General features: G+C 52.0%; 2 protein-coding genes across 3 annotated transcripts; both read right to left on the bottom strand.

The window, feature by feature from the left end:
• Positions 1–315: 315 nt before the first annotated feature.
• Spacdr (sperm acrosome developmental regulator) lies at positions 316–8,240 on the bottom strand. The gene is made up of 3 exons (XM_076923345.1): positions 6,009–8,240; positions 5,288–5,632; positions 316–809 (listed from the first exon to the last, which is right to left on the bottom strand). The coding sequence occupies exons 1-3, from the start codon at positions 6,057–6,059 to the stop codon at positions 570–572; spliced, it is 636 nt and encodes a 211-aa protein (XP_076779460.1). The 5' UTR covers positions 6,060–8,240; the 3' UTR covers positions 316–569.
• A 242-nt stretch (positions 8,241–8,482) lies between these two features.
• Tsc22d4 (TSC22 domain family member 4) lies at positions 8,483–20,632 on the bottom strand. Of its 2 annotated transcripts, XM_076923343.1 has the most exons (5): positions 20,138–20,626; positions 18,692–19,704; positions 15,675–15,835; positions 9,486–9,534; positions 8,483–9,174 (listed from the first exon to the last, which is right to left on the bottom strand). In XM_076923343.1, exons 2-5 carry the CDS (start codon positions 19,433–19,435, stop codon positions 8,965–8,967), a joined length of 1,164 nt encoding a protein of 387 aa, XP_076779458.1. In that variant the 5' UTR covers positions 19,436–19,704; positions 20,138–20,626; the 3' UTR covers positions 8,483–8,964. The 2 variants fall into 2 exon arrangements, with proteins under 2 accessions (XP_076779458.1, XP_076779459.1); XM_076923344.1 differs by lacking the exons at positions 8,483–9,174; positions 9,486–9,534 and adding an exon at positions 9,831–13,078 and having other exon boundaries at positions 20,138–20,632.
• Positions 20,633–22,984: the final 2,352 nt, after the last annotated feature.

The following is a 22,984-nucleotide window of genomic DNA, read 5'->3' as shown; positions in this document are numbered from 1 at the left end:
CAGGGTGAGTCCCTAGACCACCCTATCTTGTGGAATTGCTCAGAGAAAAGTCAGGGCTGCTGCCCAGCGGGCATGATGCTGTTGCTATGGTTACTGGCTAGGCAGAGCGGTCAAAGGCAATTCATCTCCTGGGAGGGTGTGGAGATGTAAGCACAGGACTGGCTCACTTCTGACATATAAAAAGACACCTAGGGGTTCCTTTGTGCATAATTGCACACACACACACTTAGTGGGTGTTTCTTTCTCCACATACACCACAACCCACAAACCCACCGAGTCCCCTTACTGACTCTCATTTATGAGCACAGACAACATCTACTCAGAAACATCCGGTATTTATTTCTCAATATTTAGATATTTTTTTTTTTTTTTTTTTTTTACAAATTGATTAAACACAGAGAAGGGGAGTATGTTCGACCCCAGGCCTGGTCTTGGGGTTCCAGTGAAATGTGACAGTATGATCAAACGTCTCCTCACCAGCAGCTCTGGCCTGATGGCCATTGAACCCTTCCTGTCAACCTTCTGTAAGAGTAAGGTGGGGGCTTTCAAAGGATCTGGGGCTCCCCTGCCTAGAGGGGACTTCGGGCATCATGTTTGAGGCCCTGCACTGGTTCAGAGTGATGGGAGGTATGGGACGGATGAGACCGCATACGGCGCCTTCTGCGCCTCTCCTGCCTGCGGGCCAGCTCTCTTAATTGTTTGCGAATGACCCAGAGCACCAGGTAGACTTCCCGCAGCATCTCAGCCTCTGGCGTCCCCAAGGCTGACCCGGTCCTCGTGTGGGAGGAAACTGAGCCACCCATAGAAGACTGTAAAAGAAAGAAATATGGGGGTGTCAAGGGAGGATAGATGGACCAGCAAATAAACAACAAAGGGTTGGACTCTTACCTCCTCCATCAGACTAGCATAGGTATCACCTCCTCCAGGAAGTCCTTTCAGCTTGCATTAAGTGATGGTCCTTTCTGCCCTTATGTTTGCCCTAAAGTTCCATGTTTCTTTTGTTTTCTTCTTTCTTCCTGTCTCCCTCCCTCCTTCCCTTCCTTCTCTTCGTTTAGCAGTAGTAACTCGTGTATCTCAGTCCAGACTTGAAATTGCTATGTAGCCAAGGATGGCCTTGAATTCCTGATCCTCCTGCCTCTACCTCCTCCACCATGACAGTGCTGGGGATGGAACCCAGAGTCTCATGCTAGGCAAGCATGGCGAAAACTGAGTCACATATCCAGCCTCCTGTTAGTTGTTGACAGTCTTACATAGCCCAAGCTGGCTTTGAACACATAATCCTCCTGCCTCAGCCTCTGAGTGCTGAGATTTTAGGCATGGACATCAGTTCAGCCTCATTTTTCTGTATGCCCTCCTTCCTCTCTCTCCTCTCCTTCGTCTCCCCTTCCCTCTCTTACTTCACCCATTTGTTTTCCTTTCTGTTTTGTGTGCTTTTGAGACAAAGTCTCATGCTGTTAATCCAGGCTGGCCTGGCATTCACTATAGAAAACTCAGGCTACCCCCAAACTTGAAGACTCCTCCCACCTCCACTTCCCAAATGCTGGAATTACCTGAGCTGCCTCATTGTCTTTTTGTTTGTTTGGGGGTGGAGCTTGTTGTTTGTTTGTTTGTTTGTTTTTTTAATGTAGGACTTGACTGTGTAGTCCTGGCTGTCCTGGAACTCACTCTGTAGACCAGGCTGGCCTTGAACTCGTAGAGATCCCCCTGCCTCTTGTCATGGGATTAAAGACTTGTGCCACCACAGCAAGCAACCTATTTTCTTCTTGCTCCAACATTTATTATATATGAGTACACTGTAACTGTTTTCGGACACACCAGAAGAGGGCATCAGATCCCATTACAGATGGTCGTGAGCCACCATGTAGTTGCTGGGAATTGAACTCAGGACCTCTGGAAGAGCAGTCAGTGCTCTTAACCACTGAGCCATCTCTCCAGCCCCTGTTTTCTTTCAGTAAGAATAATTTGTGAGACACAGGGCGAAGGAAATAGCTTAGTGGGTCAGATCAAGCATCGGGACCTAGCGCAGATTCCCAGTACCACACAATAAGCCTTAAGCGGAGCACAAGGGGGCTCTCTGGCGGATCACAGGGGGCTCTCTGGCAGATCACAGGGGGCTCTCTGGCCAGCCATTCTATGGGAAACAGCTAAGTCCAGGTTCAGTGACAGATGTAGTGCAGCGTCCTAGCACTTGGGAGGCAGAAGAAGGCAACTCTTTTAAATTTGAAGCCATTTTGGTCTACATAGAGAGTTCCAGGTCAGCCAGGGTCATAGTAAGACCCTGTGTTTTGTTTGTGTTTTTTAAAGCAGAGAGTAGTAAAGGAAAATACCCAAATAATAGAGCCAAGTAGCCCTGCACAGTGGCGCACACCTTTAATCCCAACACTCAGGAAGCAGAGGCAGGTCGATCTCTGTGATTTGGAGGCCAGCCTGGTCTACAGAGTGAGTTCCAGAAATAGAGCTTCATAGTGAAACCCTGTCTTGAAAACAACAAACAAAAAGATTTATGTTATTATCATTTTTAATTATATGCATCTGTGTGTGTATGGTGGAGGGGTGTATTTCAGTGCAGTGCCCAAAAAGACCACAAGAGGGCAGTGGATTCACTGGACTTAACTGATGGACTTACTGCTCTAGGTGGGTGCTGGGAACCAAAGGATCCTGTGCAACAGAAGTGTGGTTGCCTTAATAAAAAAAAAACAGTGTGTGTGTGTGTGTGTGTGTGTGTGTGTGTGTGTGTGTGTGTGTGTGTTTGCCTGTATATGTGTATGTACACCATATACCTATCTGGTGCCTGAGATCACAAGAGGGCTTCAGATCCCCTGGAACTGGAGTGATAGGTGATTGTGAGCTGCCGTGTACATGCTGGGAATTGAACCCAGGTCCTCTCAAAGAGCAGGCAGTGCTCTTACCTGCTGAGCCATCTCTACCACCTGCAGACATCCTGTGTATTGTGTGGCTGCAGGTATACGGGCTTAATGCTACAAGACTGTATCACGTGTGCAGAACTGTGTATCTAACCACCAATCAAGAGCATCACAAGAATTACTAGTGTCATCCTTTTATTGTGAAGGTAAGCCCAAATCAGTTGCTCTCGCCCCCTTCGCTGTCTTGTCTCTCTATCCCTAGCAGCAGGAGGGACTAAATCTGAGGCCTCAGACATGTTAGGCTAGTATTTCACCACCGAACCACAGAACCAGCTAATGTCCTCTTGTAACCCGCCCCCCATGGCGTCTGGCCACCACCAAACCACTTATATGTCCCGAGTTTCTATATTTTATCTTAATGATAGTCTAGAGAAACTGGCATTTGGCAGTATGCTCGTGCAGCAGGCAAAACAGCCAGAGGTTTCATCCCCACTACCACAAAAACTGGGTGTGGTGGTGCACACCTATAATCCCAGGATTTGGGGTGGGGGGGGGTGACACCCAGAGGGTCAGGAACTCAAGACTACAATAAATACACAGGAAGTCTGACACCAGCCTATAGGAGACCTTGTCTAAAAATAAATTAAATTAAAAATAAATATAAAAAGATTATGTCACTGCTGATTAAACATCTCCAAGGCTCTTGTTCTTAGGGTTAAATTCAAATTCTACTACCCGGCCACCTACCCTGCCATTCATTTATGTGGTATGCCTATTCAGATAGGTCCTTAGCTCTCCCTTAACATAGGCCGAACCCTCAGCCCCACCCCTCCATCCCACCCTCACCCCTCCCACTTCTTCCATTTCCCCTTAATCTTCACCAGGTCTCAGTTTCCCTCTTCTTCATGTATGGAAGCATATTTGATGCTCCATGCTCAGTTCTTCATAGGATCCCCTCCTTTGGTACCCAAGTCCCCTCTACCTGCAACATTACTCCATTTGGGTATAAAACCAACACAGCCTGTTTGTTCCCCTGTCAGCAGCCTCCCTGGTCTGGCTAAACACGGCTCACCACTGTCTCTGTGGTGCTTCACAATAGAGGAGGTGCTACAAAGGGCTGACTGCACACAGAATAAAGGGAGCTGGACACAGAGCTAGGTCTGTAGGGCAAGTGCCTAGCATGTGTGAAGTCCTGGGTAGCATTTGCTGGTAATCCCAACACTGAGGAGAGGGAGGCAGGAGCATTCGGAGAGTTCAAGGCTCAGCCAGTAAAGTGTTTGCCATCCAAGCCTGAAGACCTCAATTCAGATCCTCACATCCTCAAAACCTATATAGAAAGCCAGACGGTGGTGGCGCATGCCTTTAATCCCAGCACTTGGGAGGCAGAGGCAGGTGGATCTCTGAGTTTGAGGCCAGCCTGGTCTACAGAGTGAGTTGCAAAATACCCAGGACTACAAAGAGAGAAGCCCTGTTTTGAAAAAACAAACATAGCTGGATACCATAGCATATGTACCCTAGCACTCCAACAGTGAAATGGGAGGAGGCAGGAGCATCCCCAGAAATGCTCGGGACAGTCATCTACAGCAGTGGCAAACAAGATACCCTATGTGGGGGGACAGAAAGATGGCTCAGTGGTTGAGAATGCTGGTTGTTCTTGAAGAGGGCTGGAATCCAGCTCCCAGCATCCATGCTGGGTGGCTCACAACACCCTGTAACTGCAGCTACAAGGGATCTTACTCCCTCTTTTGGCTTCATGGGCACCTGCATACATATGGCATGCACATGCATGCAGCACACACATGCATAAAAATAGAATAAAATAACAGGAAACAACTGACACCTAAGGTCTGTTCTCTGATTCCCACAAGCACGGTACAGCACAGGCTACTTATACACACATGAAGAGAGGGAGAGTTTTTTTTTAAAATGACTCAGTACCTGCAATCAGATAGCTAACAGCCACCTGGAACTCCAGGTTCCAGGGTTTCTGACAATCTTTTATAGCCTCCTTTGGACAACTGCACATATATGGTGCACATACAGACAAACAGAAACACATATACACATAAATAACTTTTTTTTTTTTTTAAGATAAAGTTTCTCTGTGTAGCCCTGGCTGTCCTAAAACTCTTTTAACCAGGCTGGCCTCAAACTCAGAGATCCACCTGCTTCTGCCTCCTGATTCCAGGATTAAGGTATGTGCTACTAACTACCCAGCTTTTAAATATCCTTTAAAAAAAAAATCAGAAATAACTTTAAGTAGGAATGAGTTGCAGTATCCTTAGCTATATAGCAAGTTCCAGGCAACTCTGAGCTACATGAGACACTGTCTCAAACAGAACAAAACAAAACCCAAAAACCCAGCGCTGGAGGAGAGACAGAGGAGGAATGAGTCTCGGGGTTAGACATGGGACAGTACACACCTTCCACCTACACAATCGCCAGCCGGACTGTAGCATAGAGAACATGAACGTGGAGACCGAGTGGACTACGTTCATCACGGAGCGGCTGTCTCGATTCGAATGGCTCTCTTGATCATGCACAGGAGAACTTTCCTTGGCCGAGGCCACCACACAGGGTTCGGGCGTCCCAGGACACACATCCAGGTCAGCGACCATGGCCTCTTTTTGGAGTTTGACCAACTTTGGGGGGCCCAAAGTCAAATCCCTGGGGTCAAAATCCGTGGAAGCCTTCTCCGGTCCCTTCAACAAACATTTCTCGGGTTGATCTGACGTGACTTGCTTGGCTAGGTGTTTCCAGAACAGGACCTAAGAAATAAGACACAGGGTGGGCTGGATAGCTCAGTGGGTGATGGCTCCTGTCAGGTAGGCCTGCCAGTCTGAGGTGGGTCTTTGGCCCCTAAGATGAGAGGAGAAAGCCAATTCCCAAAAGTTGTCTGTGTCATGACATGCACATCCCGCTATACATAATAGTAACAGAAACAAAACACAGGAGAGAGAGGAGACCCCGCAGTAAGGACAGTGACATGACTTCCCACCACCCAAAGTCCTCCCCCACTCATCTTAAAGCCTCCCTGTCCTGTCCTGTCGAGCTAAAAGAGGCCAACAACAAGGAACAAAGTGGTATAGCCCAGACAACACGAACCATCCTATCTCACAGCCATCTTGTGTTGATAAAACTCACCCAAATGGGCACCTTTCGCCAAATTTGCCTAAGCCATTTCAAAAACCTCATGACCACGGCAATCTCTCTTGACACCACAAATCCTAAGTATTGCACAAAGCGAGCATCTGAGGTGTAGGAGGGAAAAGGCTGTGGGCCAAAGGCAGCCACCGGAGAGGACTTGCGGGGACTGAGGAGCTTCAAGAACAGTATTGAAGGAAGAAATAAGAAATCCAAAAGGGGCGTGCCCCCCAATGACTCATGGCAGGCCCTTCCTCCCCTCCCTGGGACAGGGAGAGGAGTCCAAGTGGATGAGAACTTGGAGTGAGGGAGTGTTCTAGATCATTGTGAGAGCTGTCGGCCCCAACCCCCAAGGACCTTCCAAGACCTTCATAGCCAATCATTGACTGCCTTGTCCCTTCTGGCCTGAGAACCAGGATAATGAAATTGACATTGATCAAGAGACCGGGCATCCTCTGTGGATTTTGCTAGGTAATTTTTACAACAGTACTTCAAGGTGAGTGTTTAGAGAGTGGATACCAGATTTGTAAAAACTGGATTTGAGGGGGCTGGAGAGATGGCTCAGCCATTAAGAGCAGCTGCTGCTTTTCTCTCCAGAGGACCAGGATTCTAGTCCCAGCATTTACACAGTAGCTTATAACTACCTATAACTCCTGTCCTAGGGGATCCAACACCCTCTTCTGGCCTCCATAGGAACTATGCACCCACATGGTGCAGACATACACGCAGGCAAAACACCCATACACATAAAATAAAATGGATTTGAACCAGACATATGCCCAGAATCCTAGCACTTGGACAATGAGCCAGGAGAATCAGAAGTTAAAAGCTAGCCTCAGCAGATTAGGGGAAATGGGTCCTTCAGTATAGAAGAGCTTGCCACACCGGCTTGAGGACTTGCGTTTGGGTCACCAGCACCCCGCCCTCAACCCTCCAGTGGTGCATGTCTGTAATTCTAGTGGGGAGGCAGAGACAAAAGGGTCACGGGCTTGCTGGCCAGTCTGTCTAGCTCCATCCGTTAATACTAGGTCCACTGACAGCCTGCCTTAGAGGCTGTCTCCAGGCTCTCAGAGGCAGATGGATCACAAGTTCAAGATCAGCCTGGTCTACAGAGTAGAGTAGAGTCCCGGACATAGAAAACCATGTCTCAAAAAAGAAAACCAACAAAAACTGTGGAAAGTGATCAAAGAAGTCACCAAATAGTTTCTGGCCCCTCTATGCATGCATACATAAACTCACATGCATGTTTATGCAGATACACATCAAACTCGGTTTTGGCTACATACTGAGTTTGAGACCATCATGGGCTAGACGATACCCCCTACCTAGACAACCAAAGACGGGGCAATGAGTCACTGGGTAAGAGGTGGTCCTGACTGTACAAGTCTCAGTCGAGAGTCAGAGACCCTACAGATACAGTAACCCCCACATTTACAATACCAGCGTTCCTAAAAGGAAGCAAGAGGCCAAGAGGAAGGACAGCTAGCCGGGAGCCCATAGCAAGGACTGAGCCTGTCTCGAAGAAGGTCAAAGGTGAAGTCTGACCCCCAGGTTTATCCTCTGGTCTTCACATGTGGACAATGGCGCACAGTGAACATTCACACACACACATACACTACCAAGGACATGGGCCAGCATGCTGAGGAACACCTGTAATCCCAGCACATAGGAGGGTCAGGCCTTCCAAGACCATTAACTATATAGTAGGTTTGAAACTAGGCTGGGTTACATGACACCCTGTTTTAACCACCACACCCTGGCCCCAAAAGGAGATACAGGGTCCAACCTGGTTGGTTGGGCCACCAAAAACTTAAAACTCTGCTAAGACTTGCACTCTGATTCGCAGAGACAAGAAATTCTCCTTCAAGGCTCTAACTGCCGATGCCTTTTCTCCCACTAGATGGGGCCCTTCTTGGCTGCCTCAGTCTGTCCAGGAGACTAGCCCAGGCTGTCAGGGCGGAGCCTGCTCACCCACTGGGCCTAGTCCTCATCCAGCCAGGGGTGGGGTAGAAGCCAAGGCAGCCTGCCAGGCCTGGCGAGGGCACCATGTGCCCAAAGAGCCTGGCCCACACCCAGTCTTAAGACAAGGGGCCCATTCAGGGTTCCCTGCCCTGCCTCCAAGCAGCCACCCGGATCCAGCCCACAAGAGGGGACACACTGGGGAGCTGGGGGTGGATCCTCACACTCACCAAAGACCTCATTGTTATCTCCCCCCTCACACCGCCAACCACCAGCACGTGGGTAGACACCACCCCCTACCTCTTTCCTTAGGCCAGACTGCCAGGCCTTTCCAGGGACCAAGACCATTCCTAAGCCATTTTCTGGCATCTTCTCCAGAGTGGACCTGGGATTCTTGTGTGTGTGTGTGTGTGTGTGTGTGTGTGTGTGTGTGTTCGTGCGCATGCGCAGGCATGTACTGGGGACAAGGTAACTATGTCGTAGCTGGACACAGCAACAGCACACCAACCTCCATATTCAAGTTTCTTCAGAATTTTTTTAATTATAATTATTATTTTAATAACAACCTGAATCCGAGAAGTTGAAGATACTGTCCATACACCCTCCCTGGGCAGAGGAGAGGGGGCACTTGAAGAAAACGAGGAGGGGTGGGGTGGGGCCTGCCAGGGACCCTCCAAACCTTTCCAGGTCATCATCTACCGCTGAGGAGCTCCCCAGAACACTGACACCTAGGGTAGGCGGCGGGGCTGGGTTCTCTCATGGATGAGGGGTTTCAGATAAACACCCCCTCCTGGATTCTCTCTCTTCCGGCAAGGCCTGAGGACTGGGGAGACCAGGTGGGAAGGGACAGGCCAATATTGAGCCTTCAACTCCCATCCCTGGGCACCGGGGTTGGGCGTGGGCATTAAAGCTACATAGGAAGAGGGGGCAGGCTGCTGGCACAAGGCCCGGCAGCCAGTGGCAGCCCCCCAAAGGCACATTGTGAGGGTAAGAAGGCTCAGACGGAAGGCCCGTTGGGTGCAGAGGGCCCGAGCCTCGGGAGCCCCGAGGATGGCAGCTGGGCCAGCTGCTCCGGGCTGGCCAGGGCGCGCAGCAATCCGTTTTCCTGCTCCAGCGCAGCGTTCCGCTCTGCCAGGTCTCGTATCTGCTCCTTCAGCACCTCCACCTCTTCTCGCACCGCAAACATGAGGTGGGACTTCACCAAGTCCTGGACCCCAGGATCAAACAAACCATCAGGCTCCCCCGGGCCACTTACAGCGTCTCCTAACCCAGGCGCCTCAAGGAAGCAGTTGTGATACCCATCCCCCTTTGCCCAAAGGAGGGGACAGAGGTTAAAGGATCAACAGGGCAGAGGTCAAAGGATGAGGGACAGGACTCAGACAGGGACGGAGCAGAGGCTGAAGTAGAGGAGGCTGACGGTAACTAACTGCAATAGTTTCTATTCCCAAGTAACGGGAGAGGAGTGATGGCTGCGGGGACTGCTAAGGGGTCTCCTGGAACCAAAATATCTTTTCTTACCATGGCTTGTTCAATCTTGTTGTCAATGCCAACCAGGCTTCCGGAACCACTGGAGAGACATGGGGGTGGGGGGTTACAAGTTGAGGAGGAACCCCCAGTCAGCTCTGCTACAGTCTTCCAGTTGCTTCCTGCTCTAAAAGCCCAGCCTATGGCCCACCCTACCCAAGTACCTGTGACAGTAGAGGATCAGAGGGAGGAGGCTTTTGTCCATCCCACAGCGGGATGAAGGTCGATGCCCAGTGCCCCCCAGGCCCTGGTGGGCAGGAGGTCCCGATGTCCCTCGGATAGGGGATGACCCCCTCGGGGAGCATGGGGAAGACACGCAGCCCCTTTTTCGGGGTGCCCCTGGAGCCATCCCTACCACACGAGTCTCATAAGATGATACCAAGGACTTCACAGAGACCCCTGGCTGGGACATTCCTGAGGTGAGAGTCATCAGTATCGGCTCCCAACCAAAAGGCGGTGTCAGGCGGAATGCCTGGGGGGCTCAGAGCCCCCCTGGGCAGAGCAGGGTTCTGCAGATGTCAGACAAGCAGAGAGGAGACGGGACCTACCGATCGCTGGTCTGAGAGATATACACCCTGCCCTCCCCCTCAGGGCACGGCTGCTATTGGCTCCTCAGGGACACGGGGACCCCCTCCCTTGGCTCCATAGTGGGCGGGAATTCCCAGACACACATGGTCTGTGTCCCCTTCTCAACCTGGCACCACTCCCAGATTGGAGGGGAAGGGGAGGTGAAGTCAGCTGGTAAGAGGGGGTGGGGGAGAGACTGTGGGGCAAGACGGCTGGCATGGGGAGGGGCTTAAAGGTGAGACCCCAGGACGCCTGTCCCCGACCTATGCCTTCCTTTCTGCCCTGTCTGGATTAACCATGGCCTCACTCAACTTTGAGAAAGGAAACAGACAAGGGGGCAGGGTAAGATCTTGGGTGGCCTGAAACCTGGGACAGAGGGTACCCCACTTCAGCAAAGGAGAGAATTAGAAAAGGTTACCATAACAACAGAAACACCCCCCCCCCCCCTTGTTTGGAACCCTGTTAATCAAAGGCAGCCTGTATGGGACTTGAGACCTGGGTATGGAGGTCTTGCAGTAAGTCAGGGCTTAAGAAAATGTTTGGGGGTTTGGGGTCGGGGGAAGAGGCTGAACACGGGACATTGGATAGATGGGCAGAGACTTTAAATTAGTAGTTTCCAGTTAAGGCGCAGGTCTGGCTGCAGTTCTATCATTGGCCACCAGAGGGAGACTCATACCTGAGTCAAATGCCCCAGGGCTCAGGCTCCTGACTGGCACCAGGCTGGAGAATCTGGTTCTTACTCAAGCCCCTCTGGTCACTCAGGACTTTCTAGGGTCTGCTTGCCCTGCTCCAGCCTCTAATGTATTCCCTGTGGCTGCTGGAGCAGAGGAGGCAAGCTTTTGTCCCAGTTACCTAAGCCCCCTTCTGCTTTCCCCAGGGACACTGGGGTCTCCAGCCCTGACCTCTCCCAGAGTCGGGGTGCCACTTGGCTCTGTTCACACACTGCTGTCTCTTTTGTAATCCCTCCCCACTGGCTGTCAACTTCAACCTGCTTTCCTACAGGGGGATCCATACTCAGTCCAAGGTGACCCTTGCATGAGGCCTGCCTGTCGGAAAGGGAGCTGGGAATTTTCCATTTCCTGGCCAAGCTCTGGGTGCAGGAGGTGCTGACAGGTAGAGTCAACCAAGGGGGTGAACGAGCTAGAAAGAGCAGGATAGCAGTGACTAAGGACACAGGGGGCCTCTAAAGGCAGGGGACAAGGAGCTGCTTAGGAATGGAGGTGGAGGGGTTAGAGGGAAGACGGCTCAGTGGGTAGTGTCCTGCCACTAAACCTGAGTTCCATTCCAAAAACCTACATTGTGGAAGGAAAGAACAGACTTCCCCAAATTGTCCTGACCTCCACACAAGCCTGCCATATTACACGTGGACACACAAGTGCGCCAGCATACACACACACACACACACACACACACACACACACACACACGCTGAAGAGAAAGGGGTAGGGAGGGGGAGGAAGGGCCAGTGCAGCAGAAGTGGGGAGGTGCAGCTAGCCAGTGTCAAATTTGTTTTCAGGATACTTCAATCCACAGTACCTGGGAGGGGAGTAGGCTACAGAATAAAACCCAATACCCACCCCTCCTTCCAGTACACAGAGACAACAAAGACAGACAGATGTACCAGAGTAGAGGTGTCAGTCCTGCTTGGTGGACACTTGGGTGGTGATGCCAAGTTAAATCCTCTACTCTTGCCAGAAATAAAGGGATAATACAACAGGCAATGTTTGTTGGCTGACTGATGGCTATCTTGTGTTTGTCTAGCTCAGGAGTTTTTGAAAGCACTGCCCCTACGCCATTGGGGCCTTAACACTTGAAGGGACGGGGACTCTGGCAAGCCCGGCCTCCCCTTTGATTAGTCCTGAGAAAAGGGCTGGTATGTGCCACATACACCGGAATTCTTGGGCAAGGCTCAGGGCAGGAAGGGCAGGTGCCACTAGCCTCTAAGCAACTCTGTAGGAATGAGGATGAAATAACCCCTTCCCCATGATAAGTCTTGCCATCATCCTGACATGACTTCCCGCCCAGGCCAGGCTAAGACTGCAAGGTAAATGGCGTCCCCAGGGTTTGTTCAGTGCACAACGTAACTGGACACAGCAGCCCTGAGGGACAGACTCTCAGGTCCAGGGGTGCGGGTATCTCTTGAGATGGGTCTTTGCATCAGTATGAGAACGGTACAGAGTTGTCTGTGAAGGGCTGGAGGTGTAGCTCGGCTGCCCACATATGCTCCAGGAGCCCTCAGAGGTGGGGCCTGGGGCCAAGAAAGTGGCATGAAGCAATCCCGTGTACACTCTCTCTCAGATCTGATTCTATAGTGCCTTTGGGGGTACACAGGGCAGGGGCTGGGCCAGGGAGGGGGAGGGGCTGGCTCCTTACCCCAGTTATTGAGCTGTCCCTGCCTCTGTCTTAGCAAAAGGACATCCTAAGGACCATTGCCACCTCTTATTCTCTTGGGAGGCACAAACTCCAACAGGAAAGAGTGTGGCTAGAGATTGAGACCAACATTTCTAACCACCTCCCTCCCCCCCTTTGAGTCTCATTGTTTTTGAGTCTCATCTGTAAAGTGAGGAATCATGGGATTGCTTTCACAATTTCATGAGGTTAGTGTGTGGAGGGATCATCCCGATGGCTCAGTGGGTAAAGGGGAGCTTTCCACAGAGCATAATGAACTGAGTTGGATCACCAGGACCTACATGGTACAAGGAGAAAAGACACTCACAGCCTGCTCTCTGGCCTTTGACCTCCACCTCCGAAAAGTGGCACACATGGCACGCACACACACACACACACACACACACACACACACACACACGAACACATGAAAACACGCCTGCCAAGGAGCAGCCCTGGAGAGGGCCTGGGGAAGAGGGCACGCCTGTCATTTGTCGTTTCAGCCTCTCAGGAGGCAGGGGCAGGACGAGCCTGGGCAACTGTGAGACCCCGTCTCACAGCTGAGAGCACCAACGGGAGGAGGGGGTGCTTTGGTGTGTAGCTCGGTGGTAGCCAACACTGGGAAACAAGCACTGGAAACAAGCAAAGGAAAACAGAAAACCAGGTGGCTTTTCTCCCTCAAGGCTTTGGGACCCACTAGCTAGACATCTGCCCACTCGATCATCCTGACCAAGTTTCTCCCGACCTGTATGGGATCACAGATCCTCCAAGCAGGAGCACACAGTCTGAAGTCACCAGGCACTCCATTTTCCCATCCTAGATCCAAGGACGGGTAAGGGTACCCAGCTCAACTTGGTACCCAAGTACTTCTCACCACAACCCATTTTTCCTTCTCCAAAGGGACACGTCACGCCACTTGGAACTTTGTGTCTCCGAGCTCCAGGGGGCACAGGTGAACTGGGGTCTACACACCCCATTCCTAGGGGGTAGAGGATGGCCCAGCCCAAACCCGCTGGCCCAGCCGGGCGAGGCACTGAGGGGCTGGGTTGGGCCTGAGCCCCAGAGCCTTGAAGGCTCGGAGCAACCCAGCAACCGGTCAGACTAGGGTGTGCAGAGCGGGTGGGACAGAGGTGGGGGGAGGGGACGGGGTCAAAAGAATGGCAGTGCGATGGAGGCTTCAGCAAGAGAGCTGGAGGCTGGGCTGAGAAAGGGGCAGAGGAGGGACACAAAGCCTTTTTGCCAGGGAGCTTCCCAAATTGGGGGGGTGGGTGGGGTGGGACGCGCTGAGAATAGCATCAGATCGGGGGCAGGCGACTCTCTAGCCTTGGCTGACCTCACACCTCACACATTCCAGAGAGCCAGCTGGAAGGCAGTTCAGAAGCTACCCTGCCCAGCCTTGCCCTGCCCTGCCCTGCCCTGCCCTGCCCTGCCCTGCCCTGCCCAGCACGAGCCCCCTGCCCTCGAGTTCACTATTCCAGGCTACCCCTTTCTCCCTTCCTTTCTGGGTCTCAGCCCTCTCACTGTGGCCCGCTGGCCTCTTCTGTGGGCCAGGGTCTAATTCCAGGGGGTGGTACCAAAAGTGGGAAGGGGAGACGGAAAGCCTTGCATCTACTCTTTTCCTTTCCTACCGGAAGTCCCTCCTCTGAAGGGCCTCCACTTCTCCCTTCAATAAATGAGGAGGCTTGCTAGCTCTTCTGCCCGGAGCCTGTCTGACATGGTCAATATTCCTATAAATTCTGAGAGCAAAACTCTGCCTAAACTACCACGTCACCAAATGAGACATTCCCGCATCATCAGCAAGGCCAGAACTGTCCTATGTTGCCCCTTTGCGGCTGCCATTGCTATGAGAGGCCTTGGTATCCTCTTCTTCCCGGCGATGTGGCCCACGTCCTCTCAGAGGGCAGAACTTTAAATCTAATCTTTCTCTTCTTCCATCCCTTCCCTCCATCCCTTTTCCTTGCCCCCCCCCTTTTATTTTTTGAACATGGTTTCACATAGCCTAGGCTAGCCCTTAAAGTTGTTCTATAGTTGAGGATAACCCTAAACTTTTGATCTTCCTGCCTTGACCTCTACCCCAGTGCTGGGTTATAAAATACATACTACCAACCTGGTTTATGCAAATGCTGGGACCACAGGTTTCAAACATGGTAGGCCAGCTCACTACCTAAGCTACATCCCCAGGACCCACAATACACTATTTGTTACTGTTTTGTCCTCTTCTCAGACAGGCTCTCATCCTACAGAGTGCAAGCTGCTCTCCCAAGCTTGTTTGTTTATTTATTTTGTTTGTTTTTCCTCCAATAGAGCAGCCTTGGAACTCACTCTGGACCAAGCTGGCCTCAAACTCAGAGATCCATCCACCTCTGGCCCCCAAACCCTGGGATTAAAGGTGTGATCTCCCACACCCGGCTCCAGGCAAGTTTTAAACCCATGGTGACCCTCTTAAGTCTGACTCCCAAGTGCTGGGGTCACTTCGAGAGCCACCACACTCAGCCCCTCCCACCTTCTTCTGAGACAGGATCTTCCTAGATAGCCCAGGTTAGCCTTAAACTGAAAAATAGCCACCTACTTCCACCTTCTGAATTCCAAATCACGAGTATACACCTTTTCCAGGCAATGTGTTCTTGGTACTAAAAATTCCTGGGCCCTAAAGTAGTTTGGGCAGATTCCAAGGCTTGTCAAGATCCTGAAGGTGCATAAAGCATCCTTTCCCCCTTGGTGCCCAGAGCAAAGGGAGCCATTGATGGGAAGGCACCGACTGCCTATTCATTCTATTTTTATTTTTTTGACATCGTATGATATAGTCTCCACTGACCCCGAGGGGGTGTATGTAGTATGGAGACTGAACCCAAGGCCTTGTGCATGCTAAGCAAGCACTGAGCCTGTCCCCAGCTGTCTCCCTGTCTCCCCCCCACCATTTTCTATTCTTGTCTCCAATGTGCATGCCAATGGATTTGATCCCTAAGCAAATGACCTCTAGATCCACAAGAGCTCTGGAATCTGACAATGACTCCCCTCTAACTCAAAAACTCTTGACTTAATAGTCCTAAGCCAGGAGTCCCACCCAGATTTCTCCCAGGAGTGAAGGGGGAGTGAAGGGGGAAGCTCCCAGGTGAGCTTCACTGAGTGATTATACCCTGCTAGGTCTCTTTCTCCCTAATCCATCTAAGGAGAAAGGTATACACAAGGCAAAGTTGTACAGGTGTGACAGTGATGTCTCCCACTTACCTATCATCATCACTGTCCAGGTGACCACTGATGGCCAACATGGAACGAGCCAGGCTGAGGCTCTGGGCTGCTGCAGCTCCAAACGGGTCTGGAGACTTGTGGACCAGGCTGGCATCGAAATAGAGGGCTGGGGAGTCGGGGCGAGAGTCGATGGGAGGTACCTGGAGGCAGAAGTCACACATCACACAGAGTGAAGACTGGGAACATGGCTCAGTTGGTAGAGACAGGAGAGTGTGTTTGAGTGTGTGTGAGTGTGTGTGTGTGAGTGTGTGTGTGTGTGTGTGTGTGTGTGAGTGTGTGTGTGTGAGTGTGTGTGTGAGTGTGTGTGTGTGAGTGTGTGTGTGTGTGAGTGTGTGTGTGTGTGAGTGTGTGAGTGTGTGTGTGTGTGTGTGTGTGTGTGTGTGTGTGTGTGTGTGGTGCCACCTTATAATTTCCCCCTTTCCACCAATCTTCCTGGCTCTGAAGCCTTCCCCTCTTCCAGACTTGCTAGAAACAACACACAGGTACCAGGAGTGTTCTGGAGGGACAGAGGGTATCAATGAAGGACTTAGCCAGGACTCCCAGTTAGAGGATACTATACTTAGACAGTGTCTTTTTTGAAATAAGGTCTCCTGTACAGCAGGGTGGCCTCAAATTGACTATGTAGCTGAGGTTGACCTTGAACTACTTACTTACTGTCCTTCCTGTCTCCACTTCCCAAAGGCTGGAGTTATAAACATACACCATGACACTCAACTTATGAGCTGCTACGACTCAAACTTAGGGCTCCACGCATGCTTACCAAGTACCCCATTAACCAAGCTACATTCTCAGACCCCCTCCCTCCCCCACCTTCCTTTCTGAGATAAGATCTTAGCCTAAGCCGACCCAGAACCTTGCTATGTAGGCCAGGCTGGCCTTGAACTTGCCACCCTCTTGCCTCTGCCTTCCCCCAGTCGTGTGCCTTCTTAAAGTCTCTCAGATGTCCTTCCTCCTGTTTCCTGCTCCAATGAACAGTTTCACAACATCTAATACGACTTGAAATTAAAGCATGTAGTGTGTCACCCCCACTGAAGGTGAGCTTGTTCCATGGCTATCTGCAGAATGAAGGAATCCTCAGAAACTGCCTCTCCACACCCACTACCCTGATGGTGGCCCCCTCAACTTCTCGGGACCTGGGCTGAAGTTCAAAGAGTCTCCACTCTGCCTTTGGGGAGGGGAGGGGGAGCTTTGTGAGAATGGGAGGGGAGGGAGGATCCTGGGTGTGGGCCTACATAACCTAACTCGAAGCGGCTGGGGACAGCTGTAAAAGGGTGGAGGTGACAGGAACTGGACAAAAAGCCTCTATGAGGGCCCCTGAGAGGCCCCCACCTCAGGAAAGCCAACAGACAGTGGTTAGAGGGACAGAGCTCAGGAAAGGGGGCACAGGTATCACCCACCTCCTATCCTCTGTCAAAGCTCCCTCAGCTCTTTTCAGACCATGAAACTGAATGAAGCGAGTCTAACTCTTGAGGCAGGGAAATAGTGACAGTTACAAGCACACAGGAAATGATGGAGGCCGACTGGGAGGAAGGAAGGGGGGTGGTTGGGGACACTGTGGGGCAAGAGACAGGGTCTACAAACCTAAGATAGGCCCAGGCTGTGCCTGAGGAAAGCAAAGAGGGCCACTGAGATGGCTGAGGGAGTAGAGAGGCTTGCGGCGAAGTTTGGCACCCTGAGTTTGAGCCCACATGGTGGGACCCACACGGTGGAAGGACCAAACGGACTCCCAGCTGTCCTCTGACCTCCACTTGCACACCAAGACGCACACATGCCTGTACATATTCACACATAAATTAAACAAACGTAACAGAAGTGGAGTAAAGAGTCATTGACAAACATGCCCTGGGAGAGTCTGGGGACAAGAACCAGGCTGGCAATGACAGCTTATCCAGGAGACTTGAGTTAAAAAAATAAAAAAATAAAAAAAAATTGAGAAAGATGGGAAATTTGGACCATGAAACAGGGAGCTGAAGGCCAGGAGAGGGTGGGAAAGCTGGTTCTGACCAGTACTAACAGGGTTCAGCCTCAAGATATTTTTACACTGTGGTGAGAGCCCATGGCCAGGAAGGGACAGAACCCTCACTCTCACTCCCTGCTTCCCCCTAGCAGCCAAGGTGTTATTTTCTCCACAGCAGAAACATCCAACTGTCCCAACCCTAAGTACCCAACCTCCAACACACACACACACACACACACACACACACACAAAGGGACATAGGCATCCTGCCCCCAGCCCAGACTTGTGGGTAGCTTCCTCTTTTGGAGACAGGAAACAAAGCGCAGAGGATTTAACTCCTTCCCAGCTGCTTCCCTACCCTCCCACTCGATGGTGGATGAGGTCACCCCCATCCCACACTCCTCGAGAAGCCCAGGTCTAAGGTACTAAAACCCACTAAGGGTGATATGCCCCGCCCCCTACCCCAATTCCTCAGAGAAACTGGCTTGCAATAAGGCAGAAAATGGGGCTGGGCTGGTTGGTTAGAATAAAGACCCAGAGGAATGCCTACCTTTTATGGCTGCCCCAAAACCCTGCCAGCTCCTCCCCTCAAGGGCCTAGCCAGCCACCCAGCTGGAACCTCCACCCTCATCACCTGGAGCCAGAGAAGGTAAAGGCTGAAGTGGGCAGGCCGCACAGGCCTTGTGGAAACAGTCCCGGCCAAAGGCAACAATGTGAAGGCCACAGAGAAAAGAAGAGAAAAGAAAGAAAAAAGAGACGGAAAGAAAAAAAAGGAAGGATAGAGGAAGGAAGGAAGGAAGGAAGGAAGGAAGGAAGGAAGGAAGAAGGAAGGTGCATGTGTATTCAGAATAAAGGCTGGAGAGAAAATGGATTTCAGAGTACAAATTGCAAAAAGGGAGAGGGGTCCTTATGCCCTATCCAATAGACAGGTGATATAGGGGTGGGAAGGCGGGTCCGAAGTTGAGGCCAGGAGTCCCAGGATATGGGTCAGAGGACTGACAGTAGGTCTCGCCCCGCCCCCCATGAACCCATCTCTTACCTTCCCTGTCTCCTCTGGAGCAACTAACTCCATCCTCAGCCGAACCGCTCCATCTCTTCTCCGTGACAGTGGAGGGGTTCCGGCTGCTGAACCCCCAGACTCCACTTCTACCCTCAGAGAGGGCAGGGTCTGAGCACTATCTCCTGTCCCAGGCCCTGGGGGGCGCTGCTGGGGTGGAGAGGCTGACAGCGGGGGTGTCTCCACCTTAGCTTTGCCAGGTCCTGCCAGCTGGCCCAGCCCCCCTGTGAAGGAGCGGGCCTGTGGTCCAGGAGAAGTAGGGGGCGGGCGGAGCCAAGAGGTGGGGCCCTGAGACAGGCCTGGCTGCGGGATAGGGGTGCTTATGCCCAAGCTAGCCAGCTCCAACCTAGAATCCAATGATCTGCCTCCGGTGCCTCCTGAGGCCCCTCGAATTCCCTCCAGAAGCCGACCGAAGCTTGGGGGCTCCAGGTCTCTCTCGTAAACATCCACACACGTCCACCGACCTCGACGATAAGGCTCTCCCAAACCTTGGGGCAGCTTCACCACCCGGAAACGGGAGGCAGGGGCTCCAGGTGGCGGAGAGCCATTCCGGGGGGTGCCCCTGCCCCCTGGATCAGGGTTGGGTTCCCCATTGGGGAGGCGGGGTGGGGGCCCAGCGGGAGCCGGTGAGGCAGGGGAATCCGAAGCCCCTGGGCTTCCTGGGCCCTCATAGTCCGTGGTGACGCTGGTGATCTGAAAACTACTTTTCTTCTTACCACCACTCATGGTCCCTGGGGCTCCGGACTGGGCTCGGGTGGGGGAGGGGCTGGGCTCCTGGAGAGGGGCTCAGGCACCTCTGGAACAAGGGGGCCACATGGCAGGGACATCGGGGCCCCTGGGGACGTCTGGGTCCGACATGGCAGGAGGGCCTTGTGGGAACTTGGGGGTGCCTGGTTAGTGACTGGAGTACAGAGGGGAGGTGGCGGGGGGGGGGGGGCAGAGGCAGGTTTTTCCTGCTGCTGTCGCTGCTGAAACCCCAGAGCTGAGCTTGCAAACTAGAAAAAGAAAGAGACAGAAAGTGAGCGAGCGTGTGTGTACGTGAGCAAAAGAAAAAGCAGGGGCCAAACTACCTCCGGGGCTTCCTCTCGGGGGAGCCGACTGGGGGGAGGAAGAAGAACGCCACTAGAGACCCAGAGACAAGTAGAAATGACAGACCGGAGCGGAGGGGACAGAATTCAGAGCACCCAGAACAGGAAGAAGCAGCTGGGACCCAAAGTTGGACATTTCATGCTTGGGATCCAAAGTCGTCCCCGGCACGTATCTCTAGGGCCAGGGGCAAAGGGGTGAACCGGCTCCTCCCCTGAAAGGGCCACCCTGAGGCCTCTGCTGGGCCTCAAGCCCACCCCACCCCCATTCCAGCTCCCCCATCGCTGGTTAGGCACTGCCCGCCAAGCCAAGCGCCCCGCCCAGCCCGGGAGAGCTACCTACCTCTCAGGCCTCTGCCACCGAACTGAGCAGGAGAGAAGACCTGGGGACTAAGTTGTCTTTTTTTTTTTTTTTTTTTTTAATCCTACGGCCTCTAGTGCAGGCCACAGCAGGCAGCAATCAAGGGCTACCCAGTGTTCTCTGGCGTCCGCATCTCACTCTGCGAGGCATCTCGGTGGAAAGTTTGCAGTTGAGACGAAAAGAAACCAGCGCTTCCACGGGGGAGCCCAGGCGCAGCCTCGGCTAACACTCCACGGGTCTTCCCTGTTGCTGTGGGAGGGGGCGGCTCAGCCCCCCCGCTGGCTCCAGTCCCTTGAGTGGCTCTCTCTCTCAAGGCTCCTCCCACGTGGCCCCACTGGATGTATCTCTGGGCTCCTCAGCTCCGCTCCGTCTCGGTCTGGGTCTCTGGCTCTCTTTCTGGGCTGTTGACAACCCCCACACCAGGAAGTCCTGCCTTCTCGGGCCTGCTCACTGCTCCTCTCCTCCTCCTTCCCCTCTTCCTCCTCCCTCCTCCCTCCTCCCTCCTCCCTCCTCCCTCCTCCCTCCTGAGGCTCCCTGCCAGCTGGCCCGGAGCCAGGCCTGCCACAGCCGCAGCCGCAGCCGCAGCCTACAGTTGCTGCTATTGCTACTGCTGCTGCTGTTGCTGCTGCTGCTGCTGCCGCGGCCCCAAACTGGCTGCTTTAACCCTACACCTGCCAGGTTCCAGACAACTCTTCCTCGGAGGGAGGAGCGGGCATGGAGGGCGGAGAAAAAGAGGAGGAGCCTGCGGGAGGCCAGGGATTCCCTTACTTGTAGACTTTTGCTGCCATTGGGCTGCAGGCTCTCCAAAAGAGTCTCAAGGAACGTGCCAGACATGATCTGGGTACCTGGCTATCCCTAAATACCTAGTAAATGTGACCCACTGGCTGTGATTTGTCTCTGGTTTTCACCGTAAATTCACGAGAACTCCCCTTCCCCACTCTGTTTTCAAAAGCGAGCGGTTATGAAAATTTTCAAACATGCCCCAAAGTAGAGGAAATAGGATAATGAACGCCCACGCGCGCCATCACGGACTTGTAACAATTACCAGCTCTACCCAATCGTGTTTCATCCCCTGATACGTTTTCTCAAGTTTTGCTGCAATATTTGAACTCTCTCTCTCTCTCTCTCTCTCTCTCTCTCTCTCTCTCTCTCTCTCTCTCTCTTGTGTGTGTGTGTGTGTGTGTGTGTGTGTGTGTGTGTGTGTGTGTAGATCTGGAGGTCAACTTGGAGGTCAATTATGTGGGTCCCAGGATGGAATAGTGCCAGCCATCTGGTTTGGTGGTAAGGCCCTTTACCCACTGAGCCATCCTGTCTATCCTGTTCCTGTATTTGAAATCAAATCTCTGATACGGTGTTTCCCTCTTTTAAGAGGAAAAATTGGAGAAGCAGACTATCCAAGAAGGCTGTTGGTGGTGGGACAGACATGTGTGTGGCATGTGTGCACACGCATGAGCGATTGCACACACCTGTGTGTGTTTGTTAGCTAAAGGACCACACTGGGTGTCCTACTCAGGGTCTCTCATTGAATGCATAGCTTGGCAGGCATCCAGCAAGCCCCAACAATTCTACGTCTATTCTGCACAGCACTGAGGCTATACAGGCACACGTGGCTATGCCTGGCTTCTCAAGTGGCTGCTGAAGATTTGAACTCAGATCCTCAAGCTTGAGTAGCGAGGACTTTTACCTGCTGAGCCACTCCTCAGCCCAGAACAGGCATTGTTACCTTCTCATCTTTGGCCTTCTCTGTCCCTCATATAAACACTTTAGGTAGATTGGAAGATGAACTTGCCACCCTCTGTTTCCCCACAGTGATTGGACACACACCTATGTCCACCCGACTACCCCATAGGTGCACCTGAGAACTAGTCCCATCTGGCTACAGGCATAGACTCTTTCTCATCTCCAACCCTTTCCCACCTGTGCCATCCTAGCCGTTCATCATTGTGAAAGAGAATCCTCACACACAGAAAGGGTCTACTCTGCAACTGGCAAGAAAAAAAGCAAACTCCCAAACTGCCATTTTTCTTTCTTGGCACCCATAACTGGCATTCTGGGCAAGAGTCTTCCAGCCAAAGCAGGATCTGAAGGCAGCGTCTGTTGTCATCCATGGGTTTGGAAGGAGATAGGCTCTAATTAATTTTCCTCAAACAGAACGGCTCTTAGGTATATTTAAAAGGTCCTAGCTGGCTGTGGCAGTGCATGTTCACACCTATAATCCCAGATCTTGGGCGGTGGCATAGAAGCAGGAGGCTGAAGAGTTCAAGGCCAGCCTCAGCTACATGAGATCCTGTTTCAACAGCGACAGACAGACAGGAGAGAAAAAAAGGGAAGAAAGACTCCTCCGTTGGAATGGGGATACAGTTTAGTAGAGTTCTTAGGCGCCTCATATATAAAGCCCTGGATTCTATCTCCAGCATCAGTAAACTACCTGTAGGGGTTATTCTTGGGACATGGTAAATAAGAGGCTAGCCTGGGCTACATAAGATTCTGCCAAAAAAAAATTTTTTTTTAAGCCTTCACCTTATCTCATATGGAAGAAAGATGGTATGAATTGCTATGAATGCAGATATTCAATGAAGGAAACTGAGGCTGAGAGGTGTTCCGTTATCTTTCTAAGACAAAATTCAGACTTCTATGGGAATATCTAGACTCCTTGCTTTAGCTCACATAAGTCTTTTTCAGATAAGGTCTTAATAGCCCAAGCCAGTAGCCAAGTTAAAAAAAGTGCTCCTTCTGGTCCTTCTTCCACTACATCTGAGTCCAAGAACCACAAACATAGCCACCACACCTGACATTCATGGAAATTTCTCATCACTTTATTGTTGTGGT

Source organism: Arvicanthis niloticus, chromosome 24 (genome assembly GCF_011762505.2).
Source record: "Arvicanthis niloticus isolate mArvNil1 chromosome 24, mArvNil1.pat.X, whole genome shotgun sequence".
NCBI lineage: Eukaryota > Metazoa > Chordata > Mammalia > Rodentia > Muridae > Arvicanthis > Arvicanthis niloticus.
This window is presented reverse-complemented; position numbering and strand designations above follow the sequence as displayed.

Coding starts and splice junctions, on each gene's coding strand:
- Spacdr (XM_076923345.1), bottom strand. CDS start 6,059: ATGAGGTTTTTGAAATGGCTTAGGCAAATTTGGCGAAAGGTGCCCATT. Junction 5,633..6,008: donor GGCGAAAGGTGCCCATTTGG/GTGAGTTTTATC, acceptor CTTATTTCTTAG/GTCCTGTTCTGGAAACACCT. Junction 810..5,287: donor GGCGATTGTGTAGGTGGAAG/GTGTGTACTGTC, acceptor TTTCTTTTACAG/TCTTCTATGGGTGGCTCAGT.
- Tsc22d4 (XM_076923343.1), bottom strand. CDS start 19,435: ATGAGTGGTGGTAAGAAGAAAAGTAGTTTTCAGATCACCAGCGTCACC. Junction 15,836..18,691: donor CTCCAGAGGAGACAGGGAAG/GTAAGAGATGGG, acceptor TTCTGCCTCCAG/GTACCTCCCATCGACTCTCG. Junction 9,175..9,485: donor ACAAGATTGAACAAGCCATG/GTAAGAAAAGAT, acceptor CCTGGGGTCCAG/GACTTGGTGAAGTCCCACCT.